Below are 23,679 nucleotides of genomic sequence, written 5' to 3' on the forward strand. Positions count from 1 at the left end.
CGATTTGGGACTAATGTACGCGAGCCTTTTTGAGCTGCTCTGAATAAGACCTTGACTCTGGAGTGCTGTCGTACTTGGGTTGCTGCGCTGATACCAGCAGGGGGTCTAAGTGACGGTGCAGCGTGGTGCAGCTTTCCTGTAGCACCTTCCCTTCCCTGAGTGTCCTCTCCCACCGTCAGATGCCCCTTTTGCAGACTGCCTGGTTTTTATCGAACACCACATTCAACACCTCATCTTCCCAGGCTTCAGTGCCTCCAGCTGTCTTCTCTCTGTCACTGGTTTGTTGGTCATCAACCTCTTTGCAGTACAGACTAGCTTTCCCTAAAATGATTTCTGACAGTTTATCCACCAACTGTTAGTACATCTTTTGAGGAGAAAAGAAATGGTACATGGTCAGGTAACTTTGGGGAAATCTGGGTGAACTGAGTCAAATGGACTTCTCTTGGTAAGAACTTTCTGGGAGTGTGTTCCAAGCCAGCCAGGCTCTCAAGCAGTCCTCTGTGTTCTGTGGCATCTTCGTCTGGCATGCCAGCCCCGAGAGCTTATTCCTGACATTGAATCCTATGGAACCTACTCTCTTGACTCTTAAGTCATGTGATACTTTATTTACTGTTGTTCAGTTTTTTGTGTGTATACTTTTATTACCTAATGAATTTATAAAGTTCTCAAGGAAAAAAAGCCATATCTTTTCTTTTTTTTCTTTTAATATTTATTTTTATTTATTTATTTGGCTCAGCCGGGTCTTAGTTGCAGCATACGGGATCTTTAGTTGTGGATGTGGGGTCTAGTTCCCCAACCAGGGATTGAACCTGGGTCCCCTGCACTAGAAGCACGGAGTCTAGTCACTGGACCGCCAAAGTCCTCCTTTTAGTTTTTGAAAGTATGTGCTCAGTAATATTTTTGATTAAATAATTTGAACTCAAAGTTGACTAATTTCTCAGCCCAATGCCATAATCTTTGATACCAAATTCTTGAATTTCCATCTTTTATGTTCTCAGTAATGAAGTGTACACCTAAGTGAAATAGATCAGGGGTTAGCAAACTAAGCTCTTGGGCAAAACCTGGACTGTCACTTCTTTTCATAACTGGTTTTATTGGAATGTGCCATGCTTATTTGTTTTAGTATTTTTTATGGCATTAGCAGAGTTGAATAGTTGTGACAGAGACCATTGGACCTAGATGACTATAAGATTTACTGTTTGACGTTTTATAGAAAAAGTTAACTAGTCTCTGATATCAGAAGCAATACATAGTAAATGTCACTATATTTGATCATATAATACTTGCTTATTCTTGAAACTGACTCTTAGATGTTGCAAACTTTTATAGTTTATTAATAATTAAAAACCTAGAGTGTTTTTTGGTGGTAGATGTAACAGTGAATTGATGGGTTTTCAATGTTGTGCCCTTCAGTTTAAACAAAAATTTTATGGTATTTCTACCATTATAAAGTCTCAAAAGATAGGAAAATGCTTAAGGAAGTAGGGAAAAGCAGTAGTTTATTATCTCATTTAAGTCCTGTCTTTTCCCTTACTCTTGAGTGATTTTACTTTTGTTAAGTCATACATTCTTTTTCAGGCTTACCTTTGCCTCTCTATGAATGAAAATTTTGCTACTAGATGACAGTAATGAAATTTCTTCTAAATTTATAATTATTTCCATAGTGAAAATTACTAGAGTCCACAGGGAACTCAGGACTTCCCTTGCGGCTCAGCTGGTAAAGAATCTGCCTGCAGTGTGGGGACCTGGCTTCAATCCCTGGGTTGGTTTGATCCCCAGGAGGAGGGAAAGGCTACCCACTCCAGTATTCTGGCCTGGAGAATTCCATGGACTGTGTAGTCCATGGGGTCACAAAGAGTTGAACACAACTGAGTGACTTTCAGGGAACTCAAACCAGAATTCTATCAACCTAGAGGGGTGGGATGGGGAGGGGAGATGGGAGGGAAGTTTAAGAAGGAGGGGACATATGTATACCTGTGGCTGATTCATGTTGATGTTTGGCAGAAACCAATACAATACTGTAAAGCAATTATCCTTCAATTAAAAAATAAATAAATTTAAAATTAAATCACTAGAGTCCTAAGAAGAATGTAAGTAAAAGGAACTGTTGTGTTGCAAAAGTAGTATTTACTTATAGAAAATACAGAAAGATTATTATGAAGAAAATTTAACTGATCCAGTCATCCAAAGAAAGCTACTGTTAATATCTTTGTGGTTTCTTCCTGGTTTTTCCAGTGCATAGATCCATGTACTAGTTATACCCTGCATTTTAAATTTAATGTTAGTTCATGACTGTCTACCTACTTCATTTGTAGTTTACAAAAAGATATTTTTACAAAGAAATGTTTCTTCTCATTATTGGAATTATTTTTTAATCACACAAATATCCTCATGTATTTAAAAGAGGTATCCCTCAGAAGGGACTATACAAGCTATATTAGATTTGCTTTCTTTGCTTTAGGAACGTGGTTCTTTATCAAGAATAATAATTTCTTTGGATTGAGTGCTGAAAACTAATGACTCAGAACTTCTGAAAGAACCCAATAATGTTTTTTTGTTAGAAAAGAGACTCAATTCAAAGACCCAGAACCGAAATAGCCCATTCCCTACCTTTGCAATGGTATTCCAGGAGAGATTGCTTGGGTTGCAGTGGCTGTATAAATTAGGAGGTTGTGCCTAGAATAGCAAAATTCTAAGCCTGCAATTTAATTATCCTGCAGCCTTACTGTGTGGCCCTAGTTAAATAACACAGCTTGCCTTGCCTTTTGTCAGAATCAAAGGTTCTTAATGACTTGTTCTTATTTGCTGTGTATACACAGTTGAACACCCTGCTCTGCCCTGATCTGTGTGCGTTAATAACAGCCGCGGTTGCAGGAGTCACATGTGTCTTCGTATGTGCACACATGTATGTTGTGTGAATTCAGAGACACATAGGCACAGAAAGGAAAGGTCCATGTTCTTTTGCAAATAGGGCTTCCCTGAACATGCAGATTTTATTTTGAAAAATTCACAACACTGGCGATCTGAGTGCTCTTGTGTGTTACACACTGTGCGAGGTGCTAGGAATCCCCAGTGGGGAGACAGGGTACCTGCCCTCATAGAGAAACACTGGAGTAAGAAGTTACCAGGTTCGAGAATAGATGTGCTTCAGCTCGGAGGAATAGGTGTGAAACCCCTTAAGCTAGGGAGAGCGTTGTTGAAACTTTAGGGTCCTGGAAGACGCCCCATTAACTACGTATAGTTGAGGAGTGACAGAACATGACGGTGGAGTCAGTGGGTCAGACTGAAGGGCCTGTGGCTTTGAGGGAGTTTGGCCTTCATCCTTGCTGGGGACCTGCCAAGTGTATTAAATACTTGGCTTTTTAGGAAAATCACGGTTGAATAGAAAACACTTACATTTGCTCATATATAAAGAATTAAATGAAAAAGATGAATTCAGGATGTTAGATATTTTCAAGAATGAAAAGTGAGAGCTTAGTATATTTGGTGGTGATTTGTAATGGCTTTACTTTTGAAATTAATAAGAGTTTTGCTTAACAAAGCAACATTAGAGTTTGTTCTCATTCTCAGCTATGGAGTTTATATAGTTTAGAAAGAGGACAAATGCAGTCATCTATATGATACCATGTCCTAAGAAAACATATTTGAGTTATAAAGTTATTTAACAATTACCATCATATATAACGTTTTATAGCTTGCTGCCTCAATAGCTGTGGAATTAATTCTTCTCTAATGCGTTTACAGGAGCGACAGAAACAGCTTGAGAGTCTTGGAATATCTCTTCAATCGTCTGGAATTAAAGTTGGGGATGATAAATGTTTCCTCGTTAATCTGAATGCTGATCCTGCTCTGAATGAACTTCTGGTTTATTACTTAAAGGTGAAGTCGTAAGCTTGTCTACTGTTTTCTGCTGTGAAATAGCAGTATTTCACAGTATCCTTTCTTTGTACTTGGAGAACCATGCATATTTAAAAAGGAGTTAGCAAATTGTTTTTGTTTGCTTCAGCTGGAGTGTAGAAAAATCCTGGGTTTTTGAGACCAGTCTCTCTTTTTCGTCTTTGAGTGATGTAAATATATTTTTCAACCTAGTTAATGTAAAAAATGGTATTCTGATATTATCTCCAGCAAATTAAGTAGTTTGACTTCTTTCCCTTAGTGTGATTGAAGCAGGGAGTTAAGTAGGTAGCTTGAGCTTACAGAACGACCTGTAAACTAAATGATTTCATCAGCACTAAAGCTCTGTTGTTTCTGTGCGGCATACCGGTTGGTGACTGGTCCTGGTTTGCAAGAGGAAAGGTTCTTAAATAGTCATTAGGACCACTTGACTTGAACTTATGTGTTTCCAGTAACTCTTAGGAAAGTTAAAAATTAACTCAGGAAAGTTAAACATTTTGGATTGTCAGTTTACAAAAAGAAGAGTTAAGTCACTTAGAGGCTGAGAGGGTCAGAGCCTGGAGCAGAAGAAACCAAATATACATTGAAATCTATATACATTCTATATATGTATATATTCACATACATTGAAAGCTATATAGGTTGTTGGACATAACAGGAAGATGAGACAGCTTCAGGATAAACATAAATCAGACACTATAGAAATTATGAGGTATTCACCAAATTGCCAAGCCCAGAACATAGATGAGTTACTCTGACATGCAGTTAATAAATACTAGGTGGAGAATTTTCCTCTCCTAATACAGGAACTATCTCTGAGGGTTTAACTGAGTTAGTGACTGGGACAGCAAAGAAACGAGCTGGTACATTTGGAAGCAATGTGAGAATTAGAGATTTGTGTCCTTTCATTTCTAAAGAGAATGAAGAATTCATGATACGTTGGCTGGTTTCCCAGTTTTTATCAGACATACCTGGGGTAATTGCTTTGTAGTGTTTTGATAAGGCCCTGCTATTCTTAAGTATCTTGTATCATGCTTTATTACTCTGTGCATTAAATCGTGTCTCTAATGCATACACTCACGTGAGCATGCTCAGGTGCTGCGGGCAGTGGGGCAGAGCAGGGGTGGGAGGGAGACGCACCGGGTTTCTGCTCCAGCACCACTTGCCTGATGGATGTTTTTCTCTCAAGGCCTTTACCCCCGCAGTCTACAGATTCCTCCTCTATAAATGGAAGTTTTCTCTGTCTGGCTACCTCACAGACTTCCTGGAGGCTTAAATGGGAGTTGACCTATAGAAGCATTTTATAAACGGAAGCCCTACTGATATATACATTATCCACATACCAGTTTCTCACTTGATCCTCTGGTACTTTATTATATGACCCTTGTCCTTTGGGAAACAATGACGGATTAGCACATCTCTCGCTATGCTTCTAACAGCGTTGGCAGCTTTTTGTGTTAGAATTTCAGCTGGGGATACTCAGGCTTCAGGAGAGATGCAGTATTCGTATGGGACTTAAGTATTTTGCCCTTTAGATCTTCAGAACTGTGAGTTCTTTTTCTCTTCTGACGTGATGAAGTTCAAATTAGAACGCACAAACACGTATACTCAATATGAAAAAAAAAACAAAACCCAATTCCTATCTGTTCCTTCACTAAAAAATTACACAAAGAAACTATTTAAAGACTATTGGAGGGCAGTCAAAATATTTCTGGCTGTCTTGTGAGGAGGTGTTGGGACTCTGATTCAGACTGTGTGGTCAGCCCTGCTTTGGCAAAGTCTGAGGCAGTGTTGGTTTCTTACTGGCCAGGCTAAACCCATGACAAGAGTATATTCATGACAAAGCACATTCAAAAGGATGACCTCCGTCCAAGAACAGTCCTGCTTCAGTAAAGTGATACCGTGATGTGGGATGGAGGAATTTAGAGGCCGAGTGGTTTTTGTTTCTCTGCTGTCACATTCCCAGGTCAGTGTAAATGCTGGGCAGATGACTTCACATCGCTGGGTGACTTTGAGCGCCCCGTCTGTAAAATGAGGCCACTGGATTAAATTACCTCCAACATTCTTTCTACTTCCAAGTTGAATGGTTCTCTTCCAGAATAGAATCCTCTGTTTATCTGTTCTGTCTAGAACTGGCAGAAGCAAGGTATGGTGGCCAAACCCTAAGCAGAACGTAACTCATGGGTCTTTTTGCATCTTAGTTGTATAGACAGGCAGCTCTTGTGTGGCATGGTTCCAGCCTCGACAAATTCCAGTTGACACGATTTAGGAAGTAATGTTGACATTGCGGTCATTCATGCGATTCTAGATGGGCAGCCAGAGGAAGTTAGTGAAGGTGAACTTACGGATGTAAATGATGAAAGTGGTTGTGACGAGAAGAATGCAGATGTCGCGAAGGATTAGGGTTAAACCAAAGAGCGCGTCACGTGAGAGAAACTCTTGGAGATACTTTGCAACATTGAAAGCTCAAAGGATAAAGTGGTAGAGGCTTAAAGGAGTATGGCAGTTCACCAAGGCGTGGAAAATATCCTCACTCCATAGTTATAGGTTGAAAAAAAAAAAAAAAGGCAAGCACTCTTCCAACTACACTCAATAAGCTTTATATATATATCTATGTTTTGGTTGTTGGTTTGTCTGTTTACTTTTGGCAGTGCTGGGTCATTGTTGCTGCTGGGCTTTTTTCTCTAGTTGCAGTGGGCAGGAGCTACTCTCTAGCTGGGGTACACTGGCTTTCATTGTGGGGGCTTCTCTTGTTGCAGCGCATGCACCCTAGAGCACAGGGTCAATAGCTGCGGCTCATGGGCTTAGTTGCTCCCAGGCGTGTGGGATCTTCTTAGATCAGGGATCACACCTGTGTCTCCTGCATTGGCAGGTGGACTCTTTACCACTGAGCCACCAGGGAGGCCGTCTAAAAGCTTTTAACAAAGAAATAAAGTGCTTTCAATTTTAGTGTTTCTAATATTCTAAATGACACTGTACTAAATCAATATTAGTTTCATTGTTTTTTCATTTCCCTCTACATTATAGCAGTAAGAGAATTCTGCATGTTTTACAGTTTTAATTGTGACAGAATTATTGCCATTTCCCCCACGGATGGTTAAGATCTCCTTGCTCACTTATTCTTTACAATTCTGCTTTTTTGTGCAAAGCGAGGCCTGCCTGATAAGGCTGAGCGACCGTACAGCGTGTTCATGTGCTGTTCTTCCTGCTCGCAGGGTGGGAAAACCCTTCCTGTGAAGTATGTCACTCTGTACCTCTCTCTTTTCAGATTGATCAAAGGGATTGTAACCTCAAATGAAACACTTAAGTCGTCCTTTATAATGTAAGCTGTACATTTGGGATCATGCCTGTCTTTTATCTCTAGTGGCACAATGCCTAGCTCAATGTAATATTTGTTGAAAAAAGAAATAGTTTTCCTTCTAGAATTTGAATTAGACCATTTGCTGTTTAGGGGCTTCCCTGGTGGCTCAGTGGTAAAGATTCTGCCTGAAGTGCAGGAGACCCGGGTTCCATCCCTGGGTTGGGAAGATCCCCGGGAAAAGGAAATGACAACCCACTCCAGTATTCTTGCCTGGAGAATCCCATGGATGGGAGCCTGGCAGGCTACAGTCCATGGGGTCGCAAAGAGTCAGATACGACTGAAGCAACCTAGCACAGCAACAACTTTGCTATTTAGTGTTTTACCTCTGATAGTTTTTGTTTTTAATTCAGTTTATCATCTGATACTTAGCAGCATCCACTGTGTATCATGGACTGTGCTTGTTGTTGAAGATGCAGGAGTCCTGGATAGGTTGCTGCCTAAATAGCCGGAAAACAACACTTACATGATAGTAAATTGAGGTGCTGACTCTAGATGTAGTTGGGGGTTCAGAGAAGGGAGAAGTCAGTGTAGGCTACTAGTGAAACCTGCAAGGAGAAGAGGTCAGCATTAAGTATTGAAGATATTAATGTTTTGTATGTGGATGAAGGGAAGAGAGTATTTTGGGCAAAGAGAACAAAAGCAGGGGCAGAGACATGCGAGTGAGCCTGTGTGCAGTCTTGGGGTGAGGCAGTTCACACTCCAGTCTAGGGGGTGGTTCAGAGCTTTTTCTGCATTTCAACCCCCAGGGACAAAAAGGCGTCCACAGTCACAGTTAGGATTCCTGCTGGAATTTCTCATGGGAGGAGGAAAATTGTATTTAGAAATAGCCTAAGCCAAGGGCTTTGGGTCATTGGAAAAAACTCTGATGCTGGGAGGGATTGGGGGCAGGAGGAGAAGGAGACGACAGAGGATGAGATGGCTGGATGGCATCACTGACTTGATGGACATGAGTTTGGGTGAACTCTGGGAGTTGGTGGTAGACAGGGAGGCCTGGCGTGCTGCAATTCATGAGGTCGCAAAGAGTCGGACACGACTGAGCAACTGAACTGAAGGGCTTTTTAGGGGGGGGGGGGTCTTTGTTTTTTTAGGCGATCTCAGCCTCTTTTGCTCTTTGGACTCTCTGTTTCTCCCTTTGGAACTTCTCCCCACCTTGTAGTGGGTGTGTTAAGACAGAGAGCAAAGATGGGAGATGGGTGTGGAACAGATTCCTTTGGCCTGCTACTGAACGTCACTAAAGCATTCCTTGTAGTTGACACTTGGTCAGGCCTCGTTCTCTGGATTAGGAAGGTCAATCCAGGGATTGACCAGGAAGCCTCAGCCAAAATCGAGGAGTAGACATTGGCCTGGAGTGTCCCTGTGTTTCTCGTATATATTCCCTGAGGACTGAACCGGATACCAGAATGCAATTCTGATCCCAGCTCTTTGTTTATTGGAAACCCCACTGCAGCGCACTGGAGAGAAGAAACCTCCAGAAGAGGGAAAGTGAAAATAATGTAAGGGAAGAGGCCTTTTTATTAGACTGGGATCCCAGGAGAGATGGGAAGAATTGGAACCAAGAGTATAATTATCAGGCTTGTGGACAAAGGAGGGGAGACCTTCCTCTGAATCCAAGGGGAATGCTAAGGGAAATGGTTGTTCATTTATCTTTCTTTTGTTTTTACTTAATGGCTCAGTGCAGCAGGCCTCTGTTACATGCTTGGAATATAGTGGTGAGGCGGTAGGTTGCAGGACAGGCTGCCCTCTGCTCTCTCAGCGTTTCCACGCTAGCTGTGGAGATGGACAGAAAACCCACAGTCAGTCAGTGCTACGTAAGGAATTCAGGCATGAGAGTAAGACGGTGGTTCTTTCTCATTGTCAGCTCAGTATACACCTCTCTGAGGATGTGCCCTTAAAAGCTGAGGTAGAAATGATCAGAAACTACCAGTATGACGATCAGGGGAGGAACTCTTCAGGCAGAGGAAGCGGTCAGTGTGCTCAAAGAGTGGATGAAAGGCCTGTGCGGGTGGATCATGCTCCAGGAGAGGCAGAGTGCTGGGACCTGGGGTAGAAGCAGCAGCTAGGGCCCAGATCACAGAAGGTTTGTAAGCCTGCGTAAGAATTTGAACTTCCTAGAAGTTCAAAGGGAAGCCACTAGATGATTCTCTGTAGGGGGATTGTGTGATCAGCTCTTGATGGTGGAAGTAGGTGGGGTGTGGTGGGAAGGAAGTGGAGAAGCAATAGAAGGCTCTTATATTCACCTGGGCTTCCTTGGTGGCTCAGCAGCAAAGAATCTGCTTGCCAGTGCCGGAGACTCAGGTTTCATCCCTGAGTCCAGACGATCCCCTGGAGAAGGAAATGTGAACCAACTCCAGTATTCTTGCCTGGGAAATCCCAGGACAGAGGAGCCTGGCAGGCTACCATCCATGTCGCCAAGAGTTAGACACAACTTAGCGACTCAACAACAGCACAATATTCACCCAGGCAAGAGGGTGTGATAGTGGAGGTGGGAAGGGAGCTGAGTCTTGATACATGTCAGAGGGAGAGTCTGAGAGGATTTTGTGATGGACTTGGGGCTGGAAGTAGGCTGGTAAGACAGAGAGAAGACTGCAGAATAGCATCTGAGCTTTTTCACTTGAGCAGCTGGGCGGTGGTGGTGCCATTGGTATTGGGGAATGGAATAGACTCAATGGGGTGGGGAGGGGTGGAAGCAAAAGGTCTGCTTTGGCGCTTTAACTTTGAAATTTCATTAGACATCCAAATTGTACCAAGTGGGCAAGAAATAATGGTGACTGCGCCTGGGACAGAGGTGGTGGAGGCGGGAAAATGGTGGAACTAAAGTCTGTAGTTCCTGGGTGGTGGTTTTGGATAGATAGGTAGAGACATTGATATATATATTTAAAGCCTGTTGGGCTGAATGAGATCATTGTGGCCAGTGGTTAGCAACTTACTTCCATGGGTTAAATCTTGCCCCCTGCTTGTTTTCATATGGCTCAGGAGCCAAGAGTAGTGTTTGCATTTTTTAAACGGTTGGGGAAAAAAATCAAGAGTCATAATATTTTGGACATGTGAAAGTTGTATGAAGTTCAGATTTCAGTGTTCATAAGTAAATTTTTTTGGGAAGTAGCCATACGTATGCTTTTGTGTATTGTCTGGCTGCTTTCACACTATGGGACAGAATTGAGTAATTGTGTATGACTCACAAGGCCTAAAATATTTCATGTCTGACCCCGATCCAGGTGTATAGGAGAAGTGGGCTTATTAGGAACAGATCCCAGTCATATCAACATTTAAGTGCAGTCAAAAGTTGAAGCACAGAAGAGGGGGCTCGATTTTTATGTCCCTTTTTTTTTTCAGTTACTTGCCAAAAAGTGACCCTAGTGGTTGGGGCTTAGAGAATTGAAAAGTTGGGGGTATACGGTAAGAAGAATGCATCTGCTGTCTGCTGTATCTTTTATGAGGTCTTGGGAGACCACGTGATTTTAAAAAATAATTCAAACTCCTTGTGTTTGAATAGCTCTTTATCTTTGTCGATTCATCTTGATTGAGACCAGGTAGGTGATGTACAACTTGGGTACCTGTAGTTTTCAGATCCGTATTTTTGGTACAGAAACTGACACATCCTCTGTCATCTCCTTCTCCTGCCTTCAATCTTTCCAAGCATCAGGGTCTTCTCCAATGAGTCAGTTCTTCACATGAGGTGGTCAGAGTACTAGAGCTTCAGCTTCAGCATCACTGACTCAATGGACATGAATTTGAGCAAGCTCTGGAAGTTGGTGATGGACAGGGAAGCCTGGTGTGCTCTAGTCCAAGGGGTTGCAAAGAGTCAGGCACGACTGAGCAACTGAACTGAACTGACACTTGGTTTAGGCTTTGAAGTAGGATAAAATATTTTGAATCAAGATTGCAATGGAAAATAAAGAATATAGTATAGCCATTAATATAAACCTGTAGTTTTTAGGTTTAAAAGTTATATAACTCAATTCAGTGCCTTATTCCTTATAAGGAAATACAACTTGTATAATGAGTTCAAGAGAAAGCCAGGCATTCCCCCTACTATTCCATTTGCTTTAAAAATCTTTTAGCTAAGATCATGGGTAGAGAGCTGAGAGTTTAAGGTAATGTACTAGAGCTGAGAGTAGACAATTTCAGTTTGTGTACGTGCAAGAATGCAGTATTAATCAGTGAATTTGATTCTTTTGTAGGAACATACACTGATAGGTTCAGCAAATTCCCAAGATATCCAGCTGTGTGGCATGGGAATTCTTCCTGAACACTGTATCATAGACATCACGCCAGAAGGCCAGGTTATGCTGACTCCTCAGAAGAACACCAGGTAATGTACTTTATTTAGTGGTAATGTCACAGTAATTTTTAAGAGGAAGAAAGTACACTAACGGAGGGTGGTATAAGGTCGTTTGGCCTTGTTTTTGGCTTTTACGTCCACTTAATGAAGATAGTTACCAAGTCCTTAATAGTTAACTTTTTTTTTTTTCTTTTTTCACATTTATTTTTAATTGGAGAAAAATTGCTGTACAATGTTGTGTGGGTTTCTGCCATCCAGCAGTGTGAGTCAGCCACAAGTATACATGTGTCCCCTCCTCCTTGAACTTTCTGCGGCACCCCACCCCAGCCCGCCCCTCTTGGCTGTCACAGACCGTGGCGCTGAGCTCCCTGTGTTCCACAGCAGCTTCCCACTAGCGGTCTGTTTTACACACGGTAATGTGTGTGTTTCAACGCTACTCTCTCAGCCTGGCCCACCCTCTCCTTCCCATGCTGTGTCCACAAGCCTGTTTTCTGTCTGTGTCTCCATTGCCGCCCTGCAAATAGGTTCGTCAGTACCATTTTTCTATATTCCATAAACGTGTGTTAATGTGCAGTATTTGTTTTTCTGACATACTTCACTCTGTAACAGGCTCTAGGTTAACTTTCTAATACCGCTTAAACCCATCCTTCCTCTCTGTACATACTAACGTCACCTTATTTAAATAAGGCCTTCATCATCAAATCTTTTTTTTTTTTTTTTTTACCTTGCTGTGCATGATTTGTGGTGTCCTGATTTCCCGATTAGGGATTGAACCGAGGTCCCGGGAAGTGGAAGTGCAGAGTCCTAACCATTAGACCATCAGGGAATTCCTCCCTGCCCCCCAGTCAAATCCTGATTGGCATCCCTGCCAGCAGCCTGATCTTCTTTCTGGTCCATGCTGCGTACAGCCAGATGGCTTTTGGGTCTTCTTGATACAAAGTCCTTTACGCCCCTCCTGTTTATCTCCTCTTCCTCTGCATCTGCCGTTCCTCTGGCCAGCTAACTCCTGTTTGACCTTCAAGGTTAAGCTCTGTCGTTATCTACTTGAGTCTAAAATACGGGCCCCCAGTGCGTGTTCCTAGAGCACTCTGTGCTTCCTGGCATGCTAGCGCTTCATGCGGTGCTCTTGTGGGCTGCTAGCCTCTGTTACCGCATGGGCCTGGGGGCCCTTTGAGGACGAGGACCTTTCTTTTTTGGTTTTCTATCCTTGGCACATAATGTCAGACTAATATTAGAGGAGGAAATGGCAACCTACTCCAGTATTCTTGCCTGAAAAATTCCATGGACAGAGGAGCCTGGTGGGCTGTATAGTCCATGGGGTTGCAAGGGGTCGAACACTACTGAGCACACGCACACGCACACGCACCAGACTGATAATACAAGTGCTCAGTAAGTAATGAAAAGGCAGAGCATTATGTAAACTATTTGTCGGTTTTCTCCTTCAGCTTTAAGATTGTTATTGTCCTGTTGTGTAACTGTCTATGTAACTATTGTACGTGATGGTTAATTGATATACTGATCTTCTGAATGCGGATTCATCATCATATAAAAAAATCATTAATATCATCACTGATTTCACCCATAAAGTCTTTAAATGTTTGGAAGCTATCAAGCTCATGGTGAAGGATGCAAATGAGGAAGAAAAAAGAGCGTAGCCTGGCTGGGCGCAGGCACACTATTCTCCCATTAAATAATCTCACAGACACCAACCCCAGGGAAGGTTACTCGAGGCTGTGACAGAATAAGATGAAACAGGTCATATAATAATTTTGTCTCCACAGAGACAAAAACCAAGGTCACTGTGTGCTCACTCAGTCATGTCTCTCTCTGCGACCCCATGGACTGTATCCCTCCAGGTTCCTCTGTTCATAGAATTTTCCAGGCAAGAAGACTAGAGCAGGTTGCCACTTCTTCCTCCAGGGGATCTTTCTGACCCGGGGATTGAACTCGCATCTTTTTGCATCTCCTGCATTGGCAGGCAGATTCTTCATCACTAGCGCCACCTGGGAAGCCCATGGTCACTATGCCATACCCAAAATACCAGACACCTTCTCTCAGCCGATGTGAGTGGCTATTTCTTTACCAATCACAACTTCATCCTCGTCTCCCCTCTATGAATAAGATTTTTGACAAACCCAGTCATAGAATTAGTCCTGCTCTCTGACAGCATCCAGTATATAGAGGACTCCCACCTCCTCAGGCTGTCACCTAGGTTGTCCAGCTGAAGCTTGTTCCTTGCAGCAACCCCCCATCCCCATTCTCCCCTTTCTGACACCCCAGGCTTCCTGGGGTGGCTTCTCCCTTGGTATGAGTGATAAACCTAACCGGCTCAACTACCGGAGTGTTCCTGGTGGTCTTTGGTTGGAGGACATCGACACAAATTTCCCGAAACTCTAATTTTCACTTGAAAGCTTGGCAACAAATACTGTCAATTACTTTGGTCCAAGTGACAGGCTGCCTTTGTTCATTTTCAAGAAAATGTGCCAGAAAATCACTGTGTGTGTGTCTTTGCTCAAGACAGTTGTCATACTTTGGTATGCTTCAGCACAGCGCTTGGTACGCTTCTCACGTTGTCACCTTGAATGTTTTAAGAAGTTGCGTACTACTCAAGGGTCAAGATTTACCAAAAGTACTAATTTTAACATTTTATCTTCATAAATTTATTTTTACTTTTTAATTAAAAAATTTTTTATTGGAGTACAGTTGATTTTTACTCCTTCATCAAGGACCTTTTCAAATGAAACATTTTTAAAAATTGTGAATGCACAGCAGTGAATAATCCAGTGACTACCAATAAGGGTTTGATGCCATTGCCTTGATCTGTGCAAAAACACCAATAGTTTTATTCTTTGCCAATGCAAATGTCAACACAGAGGAAAATGGCAGGTTAGTGTTGTTACACAAATAAATTTGATCTTTGGAACCTCCTGCAGACCGCACTTTGAGAACTGTTATTATAGTCATGCTTTTATGTATTAACTGCTTGAGCTTTAGAAAATAAGCCTGTGTATGTGTTTGCCTTTAATTAAACTCCTCACTGTATTTAAGAAATTTGTGTTATACAGGCTAAAATCTGCTAATTTCGGTAGGCCCCCTCTTGTCATAACTCTATTTTTTGAGCTCATGCTTTGAATAAATCAGACTATAGGAGCATAGAGACCAATAGCCTTTAGTGTTTAAAGCCCACATGGAGCTTTCCTGGTAGCTCAGTGGTAAAGAATCCACCTGCCAATGCAGGAGACACAGACTCGATCCCTGGTCTGGGAAGATTCCACATGCCATGTGGCAGCTAAGCCCGTGGGCCACAACCACTGAGCCTGTGCTCTAGAGTCCCCCCATGCCGCAACTACCGAAGCCCTCACCCTGGAGCCTGCACTCCACAACAAGAGAAACCACCCCGAAGAGACGCCCACTCACACAACAGAGTAGTCCCTGCTCACCACAACTAGAGAAAGCCCTCGCAGCAACGAAGACCCAGCACAGCAGAAAATCAAAAAATGTTTCAAAAGTTGTTAAAAGCCCACATGGTAAGTGGAGTCTAGATGCAGAGTAAGGTTCAGTGTCTGTGCATATACATTAAAAATAACTGTCTGCACAAAGCCAGATGAATGCTTTAGGAATTTAAAGATTTTAAGGTAATATAGGCTGGAGTGACCAAGGAAGTAGAAATCAAACTGGGCTTTGGACAAATCAAACAGCTTTGTGAGGAATCAAACTGAGTTGAGACTCAGGGGGATGAAGAGGAACAGGAGCCCTCTTCCCAGTTATAGGACTGGGACAACCCTCGCTTTGGAGGAAAGGAAAATCATTGTTTAGTGGACAGAGCATAACACCTCCCCACCCCTGCCATTTTTGATTTTTCTGGAGTTGAGAATTCACTGGAACAGGGAAAGAAGGAGATGAAGAGGGTTTCCTTTTGCAAGGCCTTTAATGTCAAGTTAAAGACCTTTATCCTCTAAGCAGATGAGTCATTCAGTGGGAGAGACGTGATGACAGAGATATTCCTGTAATATCAGCCTTATAATGGTATATGTGATTTTCTATTTAGTTTCCACCCCTCTGAAGTTTTTCCTTAATAATCTTCTACCCGCCATTTCTGTGTTGAACTCCATTGTCAGGGTGAGCAGTCAAGTGGGTCTTACAACTCTTCTGTATTGATAGGATATGGGCATTTTTCTGTGCTATAGGAAGTTAAGAACTGAACAGATCTCATTTCTTACTACTGCCACTGTAGATAGTTCTGAGTTTAGTTGGTTGATTGGCTTTTTCTGTCTGTGTAGACTGGACATGCTTGCTTTAGTTGTCGTGCACACTGCCACTGTCTTTGTATCATTAGCTGTAATGGTTCCATATTTACTCCTTAATATGCTATATAACAAATTTAGAACTTTGAAAAATAGAGGTTAATAATCTACAGCACTTGGTACCATAGGCATTTTATGTAAATCAGCAAAGAAGGAAATAAAAAAAATTATTCTCCAAGGGCGTTTTATTTTGGGGGAATTGGTTATTTTGCTTTTCCTGTATTGGAGAAATTGAAGGAGAGGATATGATAATCCTTGTTCACGTGTTTGGCCTCTTCTTTCCACAGAACATTTGTAAACGGCTCCTCTGTTTCCAGTCCTATTCAGCTGCACCACGGGGACAGGGTATTGTGGGGGAACAACCACTTCTTCAGGTATGACGGTCATGCTCCTAAAGAGGGAGGTGCTCTGTAACAGAAGACTGTACATTAAAAAGTAAACTTAATGCCATAAATATATGTATTGTTTTGTGCACACATGTATATTGATATTTATTCAGTATACACATGCTTGTTCCCTATACGGCTTGAGCCTGAGGGGCACATGAACAATGGACTCAGGAGAAATACTGATTCAGTTACATATTTTTACATTTTATTTCCCAATGGAAGATGATTGTTTTGCCATCTGGCATAAGAATTCATTAATTATTTTTCTGACATGCTTATATTTTAATTTTTTATTTTTGAAAAGTAGTGGTTTTAGTTTCCTTGTCTGTGAAAGGAGGCTCATGTTTTATTTAGGAATGCTCTCGGCTGCATCCAATGGCAGATTTGACTCTGGGTTAAACAGTTCCTTTCTCTGACAAAACAGGAACTCCCAAGGAGGATGGTTATTGGCTTTGGCTCAGGCTCTCGAAAGAGTCATGGTAGAAGTCTTGGCATTGTCTTGCCTCTTCCCTGTGGTCTAAAGAGGGCCACGTCCCTCCGGGCATCAAAGCAGCACTCAGACACCCCGAAGAAGGCAAGGGTGAGGGGTGGCAGGACTAGCCCTGACTATCCTGAGCAGAAGAAGCAGGCATCTCCCTGGAGTCCCTGGTGACCTTCCTCTGACCCCTCACATACTAGAATTTGCCTCTCAGCTGCAAGGGAGGCTGAGAAAGTCTGAGCTGGAACTGGACATCTTTTCCCATACAAAACTGCTGTTGTGTTGGTGAGGACCAGCGGGCTGGCGAGAGTATAGAACTTAAGTCTTGATCTATTCCCCTTCCTGTCACTGGCACATGGGTTTCAGATATCAAGCTCGATCCTCTGCTGGTGGGCCAGCTGCTATAGCGATTATTTCTGAGAGAGTAGAGGGCTACAGAGTGTGTGGAAAATGTTTATCTTTTTCTTCTCAAATTAAATCAAGCATGGATTGCTTGGCTTAGTGTACAGAGCCTTCATAGTTTGGATTAGGTTGATTTTTCTACGATTCTGTCTCACAACTTTTGCTGTACAGATTTTGTGTATCTCTATGTTTTATTTATCATTTCTCCAGAGGCTGTGAGGGTTTCCATTTTGCCTCTGTCCTAACGCCCTGCTTTCTTTTCACCCCTTAAGGCTCAGCTCAGATGAGTTCCAATTCTTTCATCCCTTCCTCTCCTATTTGACTGTGAGGTTATTGTTGTTGTTCAGTCACTAAGTTGTGTCTGATTCTGTGACCTCATAGGCTACAGCACACCAGGCTCCTCTGTCCTCCACTGTCTCCTGGAATTTGCTCAGATTCATGGCCAAATGAGTTGAGTTGGTGATGCCATCCAACCATCTCATCCTCTGTCACCTCCTTCTCCATTTGCCTTCAGTCTTTTCCAGCATCAGGGTCTTTTCCAGTGAGTCGGCTCTTCACATCAGGTGGCCAAAGTATTGGAGCTTCAGCATCAGTCCTTCCAATGAATATCCAGAGCTGATTTCCTTTAGGATGGACTGGTTGGATCTCCTTGCAGTCCAAGGGACTCTCAAGAGTCTTCTCCAGCACCAAAGTACAAAAGCATCAGTTCTTTGTCACTCAGCCTTCTTTATGGTCCAACTCTTGCATCCGTACATGACTTCTGGAAAAACCATAGCTTTGACTATATGGACTGTTGTTGGCAAAGTGATATCTCTGCTTTTTAATATGCAGTCTAGGTTTGTCGTAGCTTTTCTTCCAGGGAGCAAGCATCTTTTATTTTCATGGCCGCAGTCACCGTCTGTAGTGATTTTGGAGCCCAAGAACATAAAATCTGTCTCTGTTTCCACTTTTTCCCCTTCTATTTGCCATGAAGTGATGGGACTGGATGCTATGATCTTCGTTTTATGCATGTGGCATTTTAAGCTACCTTTTTACTTTTTTTATTGGCGCATGTGTCTGTGTGTTTTATTTCTACTACTGGAATATAAACTTCCGAGTATAGTGAAAAGTGAAAGTTAGTCAGTCGTGTCTGACTCTTTGCAACCCCATGGACTATACAGTCAATGGAATTTTCCAGGTCAGAATATTGGAGTGGGTAGTGGCTTTCTTCTCCAGGGGATCTTCCCAACCCAGGGATTGAACCCAGGTCTCCTGCATTGCAAGCAGGACTGCATTGGATTTTTTACCAACTGAGCAATTGCCTTCTATTTCTGGTATCCCCTTGGCATCTAGCAAATGCCACTATTGAATGACTGGAATGAATAAATGCATATCTTTCTTTAAAAGATAATATTCTATTTTCCTCTCAAGACTTAATTTGCCTAAAAAGAAAAAGAAAGCAGATCGAGATGATGAGGAGCAAGACATATCCATGAAGAATGACACCAGTTCTGAGCAGCTGGATGTTGATGGAGACTCGTCCAGTGAGGTGTCCAGTGAGATCAACTTCAATTATGAGTACGCCCAGATGGAGGTGACCATGAAGGCGCTGGGTAGTAATGGTGAGCAGACTGGTTTTGCTTTTTAGAATCTTTCAAAGTTGCTGGACTGGTTAGAGATATTTACATTGGACACTTTTTAAACATTAGCAAAAAGACATCTTCATGTTGTTCCTCTGTACTCAATTCTTTTGTGGCTTTGGCCTAAGTGTATTATACTTATAAAAAGTTACTCTTTCTGCCCTGATATATCAGGAGAACTAACACAACATTGTAAAGTAAATATACTTCAAACTGTTCTCATTGGTAGAATTTCTCAGGTCTGAGACTTTACTGTCCCTGGCTTATTATTGTAGTGGATTTCTGGAGTGTTGCCTCTGTCTTAGGTTATGTGTAGACCTGCTTTTTCTATACAGAAGATAGTTTAGCAAGTATCTGACAGACTAGATAATACGGTTGGTTAGTAATTGGGAGTAAGGAAAGCTAGCTGTCTTTAAGAATCTTACGTTATTTTTTTTTCTCTTTCTGACTGACCTCACTCTTTATGACAGGCTCTGGGTTCATCCACATCTCTGCAAATGACCCAGTTTTGAGCCAGGCTCAAGAGTGAGGGGACATATGTATGCTTTTGACTGATTCACACTGTTGTACACCAGAAACTAACACAACATTGTAAAGCAATTATACTCCAATTAAAAAAAAATTTTTAAACAACTCACATTATTATTAATTGTTGTTTGTGACAAACAACAAAATAGAGCAGTGTTTGCTGTATATTGTGTTGTGCAGTTAACCTTTTGTTTGTTATTTGCCTTAAAAAAAAAAACAAAAAAAAACCTTGTTTAGATCCCATGCAGTCAATACTGAACAGCCTGGAACAACAGCATGAAGAGGAGAAACGGTCTGCGTTGGAGCGCCAGAGGCTCATGTACGAGCATGAGCTGGAGCAGCTCCGGAGACGGCTGTCCCCCGAGAAACAGAACTGTCGTAGTTCCGACAGGTTTTCTTTCCACTCCCCCAGCGCTCAGCAGCGCCTGCGGCAGTGGACGGAAGAGAGGTAGGTGGGTGGTAGGGCCCTTGTTACCGTCACTTTAACCCACCTGCGTAACATACAGAGGGGAAAATCTAGACTTTAATTTAAACATGAGCTATACTGTAAGTGTTACAGCTAAGAACCACTTGACCTTGTCTTTTTTGCCCCCGTTTTGGGGGGATATAAGGAATTATCCATTTATATTGATGTATTTAAAGCCACCCCTCTGAGGCGCCACCCCATTTTCAGTGGGTATAAATAGCTTTTGGATTTGAATAAACCGGTGTGTGTACTCAGAAGTTATACTTTATCATTGTATTATACTTTAGGTTCTGAGGCGTGGGTAGATGGTTTTTTAAAAAAGGACAAAAAGAGAGGTGGTATATCAGGTAGGTAAAGCATGGTGCCAGTAAGATTCAGATTGCAAGTTTGATCTTTATATGGGCTGATGAGCATTGCGCTAAATGTCTTCGCCATGGTTACAGAGTGGACTTAACTAACCTCCTGCTCTTCAGGGTTTGGTCAGCAGACAGGCAGCATCTCTGTCACCTGGAGATTGACAGAAATGTAGCATTTCAGGTCTCTCACCCCAGATACGGGCTTTCCAGGTGGGTCAGCAGTAAACAACCCACCTACCAATGCAGGAAATGTGGGTTTGATCCGTGGGTCAGGAAGATCCCCTGGAGAAGAAAATAGCAACCCACTCTAGTTTTCTTGCCTGGGAAATCACATGGACAGAGGAGCCGAATGGGCTACAGTCCATGGGGTTGCAAAGAGTTGGACTCGACTCAGGGACTGAGGATGCACAGCAGGGACCCCAGATATACTGAGTCAAAATCCTCAGTTTCTCAAGATTCCCAGGTGATTTGTATACACAGTCACGTTTGCCGAGCCCTACCTCTGGCCAGCCTCGCCCAGGAGCGTGTGCCGGCACTGGTGACGTAGCCACATTCGGGTGCATGCGCAGGGCAGTGCCGCGGATGTGTTCTCTGTGTGCAGAAGACAGTCGTAAAGCTTGGTTCGCAGTTTGGCATTCATGTTTTATGTGCTATATCATATTTCCATGTGCTGCTCTAATGGTTATCCCCTCCCCTTTTTATTTTAAAGAGAAGCAACACTGAATAACAGCCTGATGAGGCTGAGGGAACAAATTGTGAAAGCCAATCTGCTGGTGAGAGAAGCTAGTTACATCGCGGAAGAACTGGATAAGCGAACAGAATATAAAGTAACCCTCCAGATTCCCGCCTCCAGCCTCGATGCCAACAGGAAGGTGAGGTTGCTGTTAATGAAACGACCAAAGAAACCGTTGTATAAAACTGCTTCCTGTTTCACCAGGATTATTTAAACATGGGAGCGGGGAGTTTGCCCTCTTCCCCGCCCGCATCCTCCACAATCTAGGTCATTGGGACCTGTCTGCCTCTCTCGATCAGAATTACTTCCATATAATTCTCTTTGTGCATGAATGGTTTTATCCACTAGAAACATCCTCTTCCACCCCCTTCCCCAGCTCTACCAGCTTCTTTTTTTTTTTTTTTTTTCTTTTAAATTTTGGCTGTGCTGGGTCTTTGTTGTGGTGGGCGGGTCTCTCTGGGGGACTTAGCTGTGCTGGGACACGTGGGATCTTAGTGTCCTGACCAGGGATTGAACCCATGTCCGCTGCCTTGGAAGGAAAATTCTCAACCACTAGACCACCAGGGAAGTCCCTGTGGCAATTTCTTTTACTTAACTCCTATTTTCAAGTTTGTTTAAATTATTTCCAAGAAGTCTTTCCTGATAAATCTTGCCCAAGTGGTTCTTCCCTTCATTCTGCTCCTCTGCTGTCCTTTCCTACCCACCTAAGTTAAGGGTTCGTTTTACCTACAAGGGGGGCTTCCCATGTGGAACAGTGGTAAAAGAACCTGCCTGCCAATGCAGGAGACACGCTGGTTTGATCCCTGAGTTGGGAAGATGCCTCAGAGAAGGAAATGGCAAACCACTTCAGTATTCTTGCCTGGAGAATTCCAAGCACAGAGGAGCCTGGTGGGCTCCAGTCCAATCCATGGGGTCGCAAAGAGTTGGATGCAACCAAGTGACTAACACTTGACCTTCACGCTTTACCAATAGAATGTTATCTCCTACTTGTCAATAGATGACATGGAAAAAATGTTCACTAGTTGTTCCATGTGAGTATCCAAGGTCACAGATTTTTTTTTTTTATAATGTTGTTGAGTCACCAAGTCATGTCTCACCCTTTGCGACCCCATGGACTGTAGCCCACCAGGCTCCTTTGTCCATGGGATTTCTCAGGCCAGAACACTGGCATGGGTTGCCATTTCCTTCTCCAGAGGATCTTCCCAGCCCAGAGGTTGAACTCAGGTCTGCTGCCTTGGCAGGCAGATTATGTTCTTCTTCCCCTCCTGCTGCTGCTCTGCCATCTTTCCCTACCCTGCCCAAGTTGTGTTCATTTTACCTCCAGAATGTTATCTTCTACTTGTCAATAGATGGCATGGCAAACTGTTCACTAGTTGTTTCATGTAAATATTCAAGGTCACAAAATTTTTTTTGTATTATGTAAGAAGTCTAATAAAAGTCTAATAAAAGTATGGGGGAAGTTCAGTTCAGTCGCTCAGTTGTGTCCGACTCTTCGCGACCCCATGGACTGCAGCACGCCAGGCTTCCCTGTCCATCACCAACTCCCGGAGCCTACTCATACTCGTGTCCATCGCGTTGGTGATGCCGTCTCATCTTCTGTCATCCCTTTGTCCTTCCACCTTCAATCTTTCCCAGCATCAGGGTCTTTTCTAATGAGTTGATTCTTTGCCTCAGGTGGCCAGAGTATTTGAGTTTCAGCTTCAGAATCAGTCCTTCCAGCAAAATCTCTCCTTGCCATTCAGATGTTTCTTTCTTACATGGGTGTCTTTTATAGTTCTCGATCATGTTAGTACATAATTTTTGGTGGATTAGGTAGGATTTTGTATTCAGATATTCATTCCCTAGCTGGCTGAATATAAGGTAGAAGGGCCTTTACCATATGTGCTGCTGCTGCTGCTAAGTTGCTTCAGTCGTGTCCGACTCTGTGCGACCCCATAGACGGCAGCCCACCAGGCTCCCCCGTCCCTGGGATTCTCCAGGCAAGAACATGGGAGTGGGTTGCCATTTCCTTCTCTAATGCATGAAAGTGAAAAGTGAAAGTGAAGTCGCTCAGTCGTGTCCGACTGTTAGCGACCGCATATGTGAGAGTTTGGTAATTCTTGAATTCACAGTTCTAAAATCCTTTCTTCATTATGTAAATTCTGTTTCTTTGGAACAGAAGGGTTAGGGTTAGGGAACTAATAATAGGGCAGATGTTAAGGCAACATTGAGTGTCTTTCAGAATTCTCTAAAATTCTAAGCAGACAGAAGAGTTTTTTAAAAATTCTAATCTCAATTGATTAGTGATCTGCTAGATTCGTCTCTCTGGGGGAGATATACAGAGGCATTTTTACTTTCTGCTCTGTGATTTCCAAAAGTTTAAATTTTTTTCCTACATAAAAGCACATTGTTGGGACTACCCTGGTGGTCTGGTGGCTAAGATTCCACACTCCCAGTGCAGGGGGCCCGGGGTTCAAACCTTGGTCAGGGAACTAGATCCCACATGCCACAACTAAAGATCTATCATACCACAACCAAGACCCAGTACAGCCAAATAAATTAATAAATATTTTAAAAAGTAGTAAAAGCGTATTATATTTTTAAAAAAGCATGTTGCTTTTCTAAGCTGGGAATATTCAGGGAGTACTGTTTCTTTTTTTCCGAGATGACATTCACACAGCATCAAATTAATATTTTAACAGGAACAATTCAGTGTCCTGTAGTATATTCACAATATTGTGTACAACCGGCATCTCTAGCTGGTTCTGTACTTTTTTCATTTTATTTTTAAAGTATTTTTTGTTTGTTCATTTAGTTTTGGCTGTTGTGGCTGTTCGGCTGTCCTCGTTGCCGCACAGCTTTTCTCTAGTTGCAGTGAGCTGAGACTG

General features: G+C 42.6%; 1 protein-coding gene across 3 annotated transcripts in view; it reads left to right on the forward strand.

Annotated features, from left to right (window-relative positions):
• KIF13B (kinesin family member 13B) overlaps positions 1-23,679 on the forward strand; it is a 220,415-nt gene that overhangs the window by 115,876 nt on the left and 80,860 nt on the right. For all 3 annotated transcript variants that reach the window (XM_055577726.1, XM_055577727.1, XM_055577728.1), the window contains 6 exons: positions 3,745-3,879; positions 11,437-11,567; positions 16,129-16,215; positions 18,521-18,711; positions 19,495-19,705; positions 20,789-20,951. In XM_055577726.1, the coding sequence (XP_055433701.1) occupies positions 3,745-3,879; positions 11,437-11,567; positions 16,129-16,215; positions 18,521-18,711; positions 19,495-19,705; positions 20,789-20,951 (918 nt within the window). The remainder of the gene's footprint in view (positions 1-3,744; positions 3,880-11,436; positions 11,568-16,128; positions 16,216-18,520; positions 18,712-19,494; positions 19,706-20,788; positions 20,952-23,679) is intronic.

The sequence above is a fragment of the Bubalus kerabau genome, chromosome 4 (assembly GCF_029407905.1).
Source record: "Bubalus kerabau isolate K-KA32 ecotype Philippines breed swamp buffalo chromosome 4, PCC_UOA_SB_1v2, whole genome shotgun sequence".
Lineage (NCBI taxonomy): Eukaryota > Metazoa > Chordata > Mammalia > Artiodactyla > Bovidae > Bubalus > Bubalus kerabau.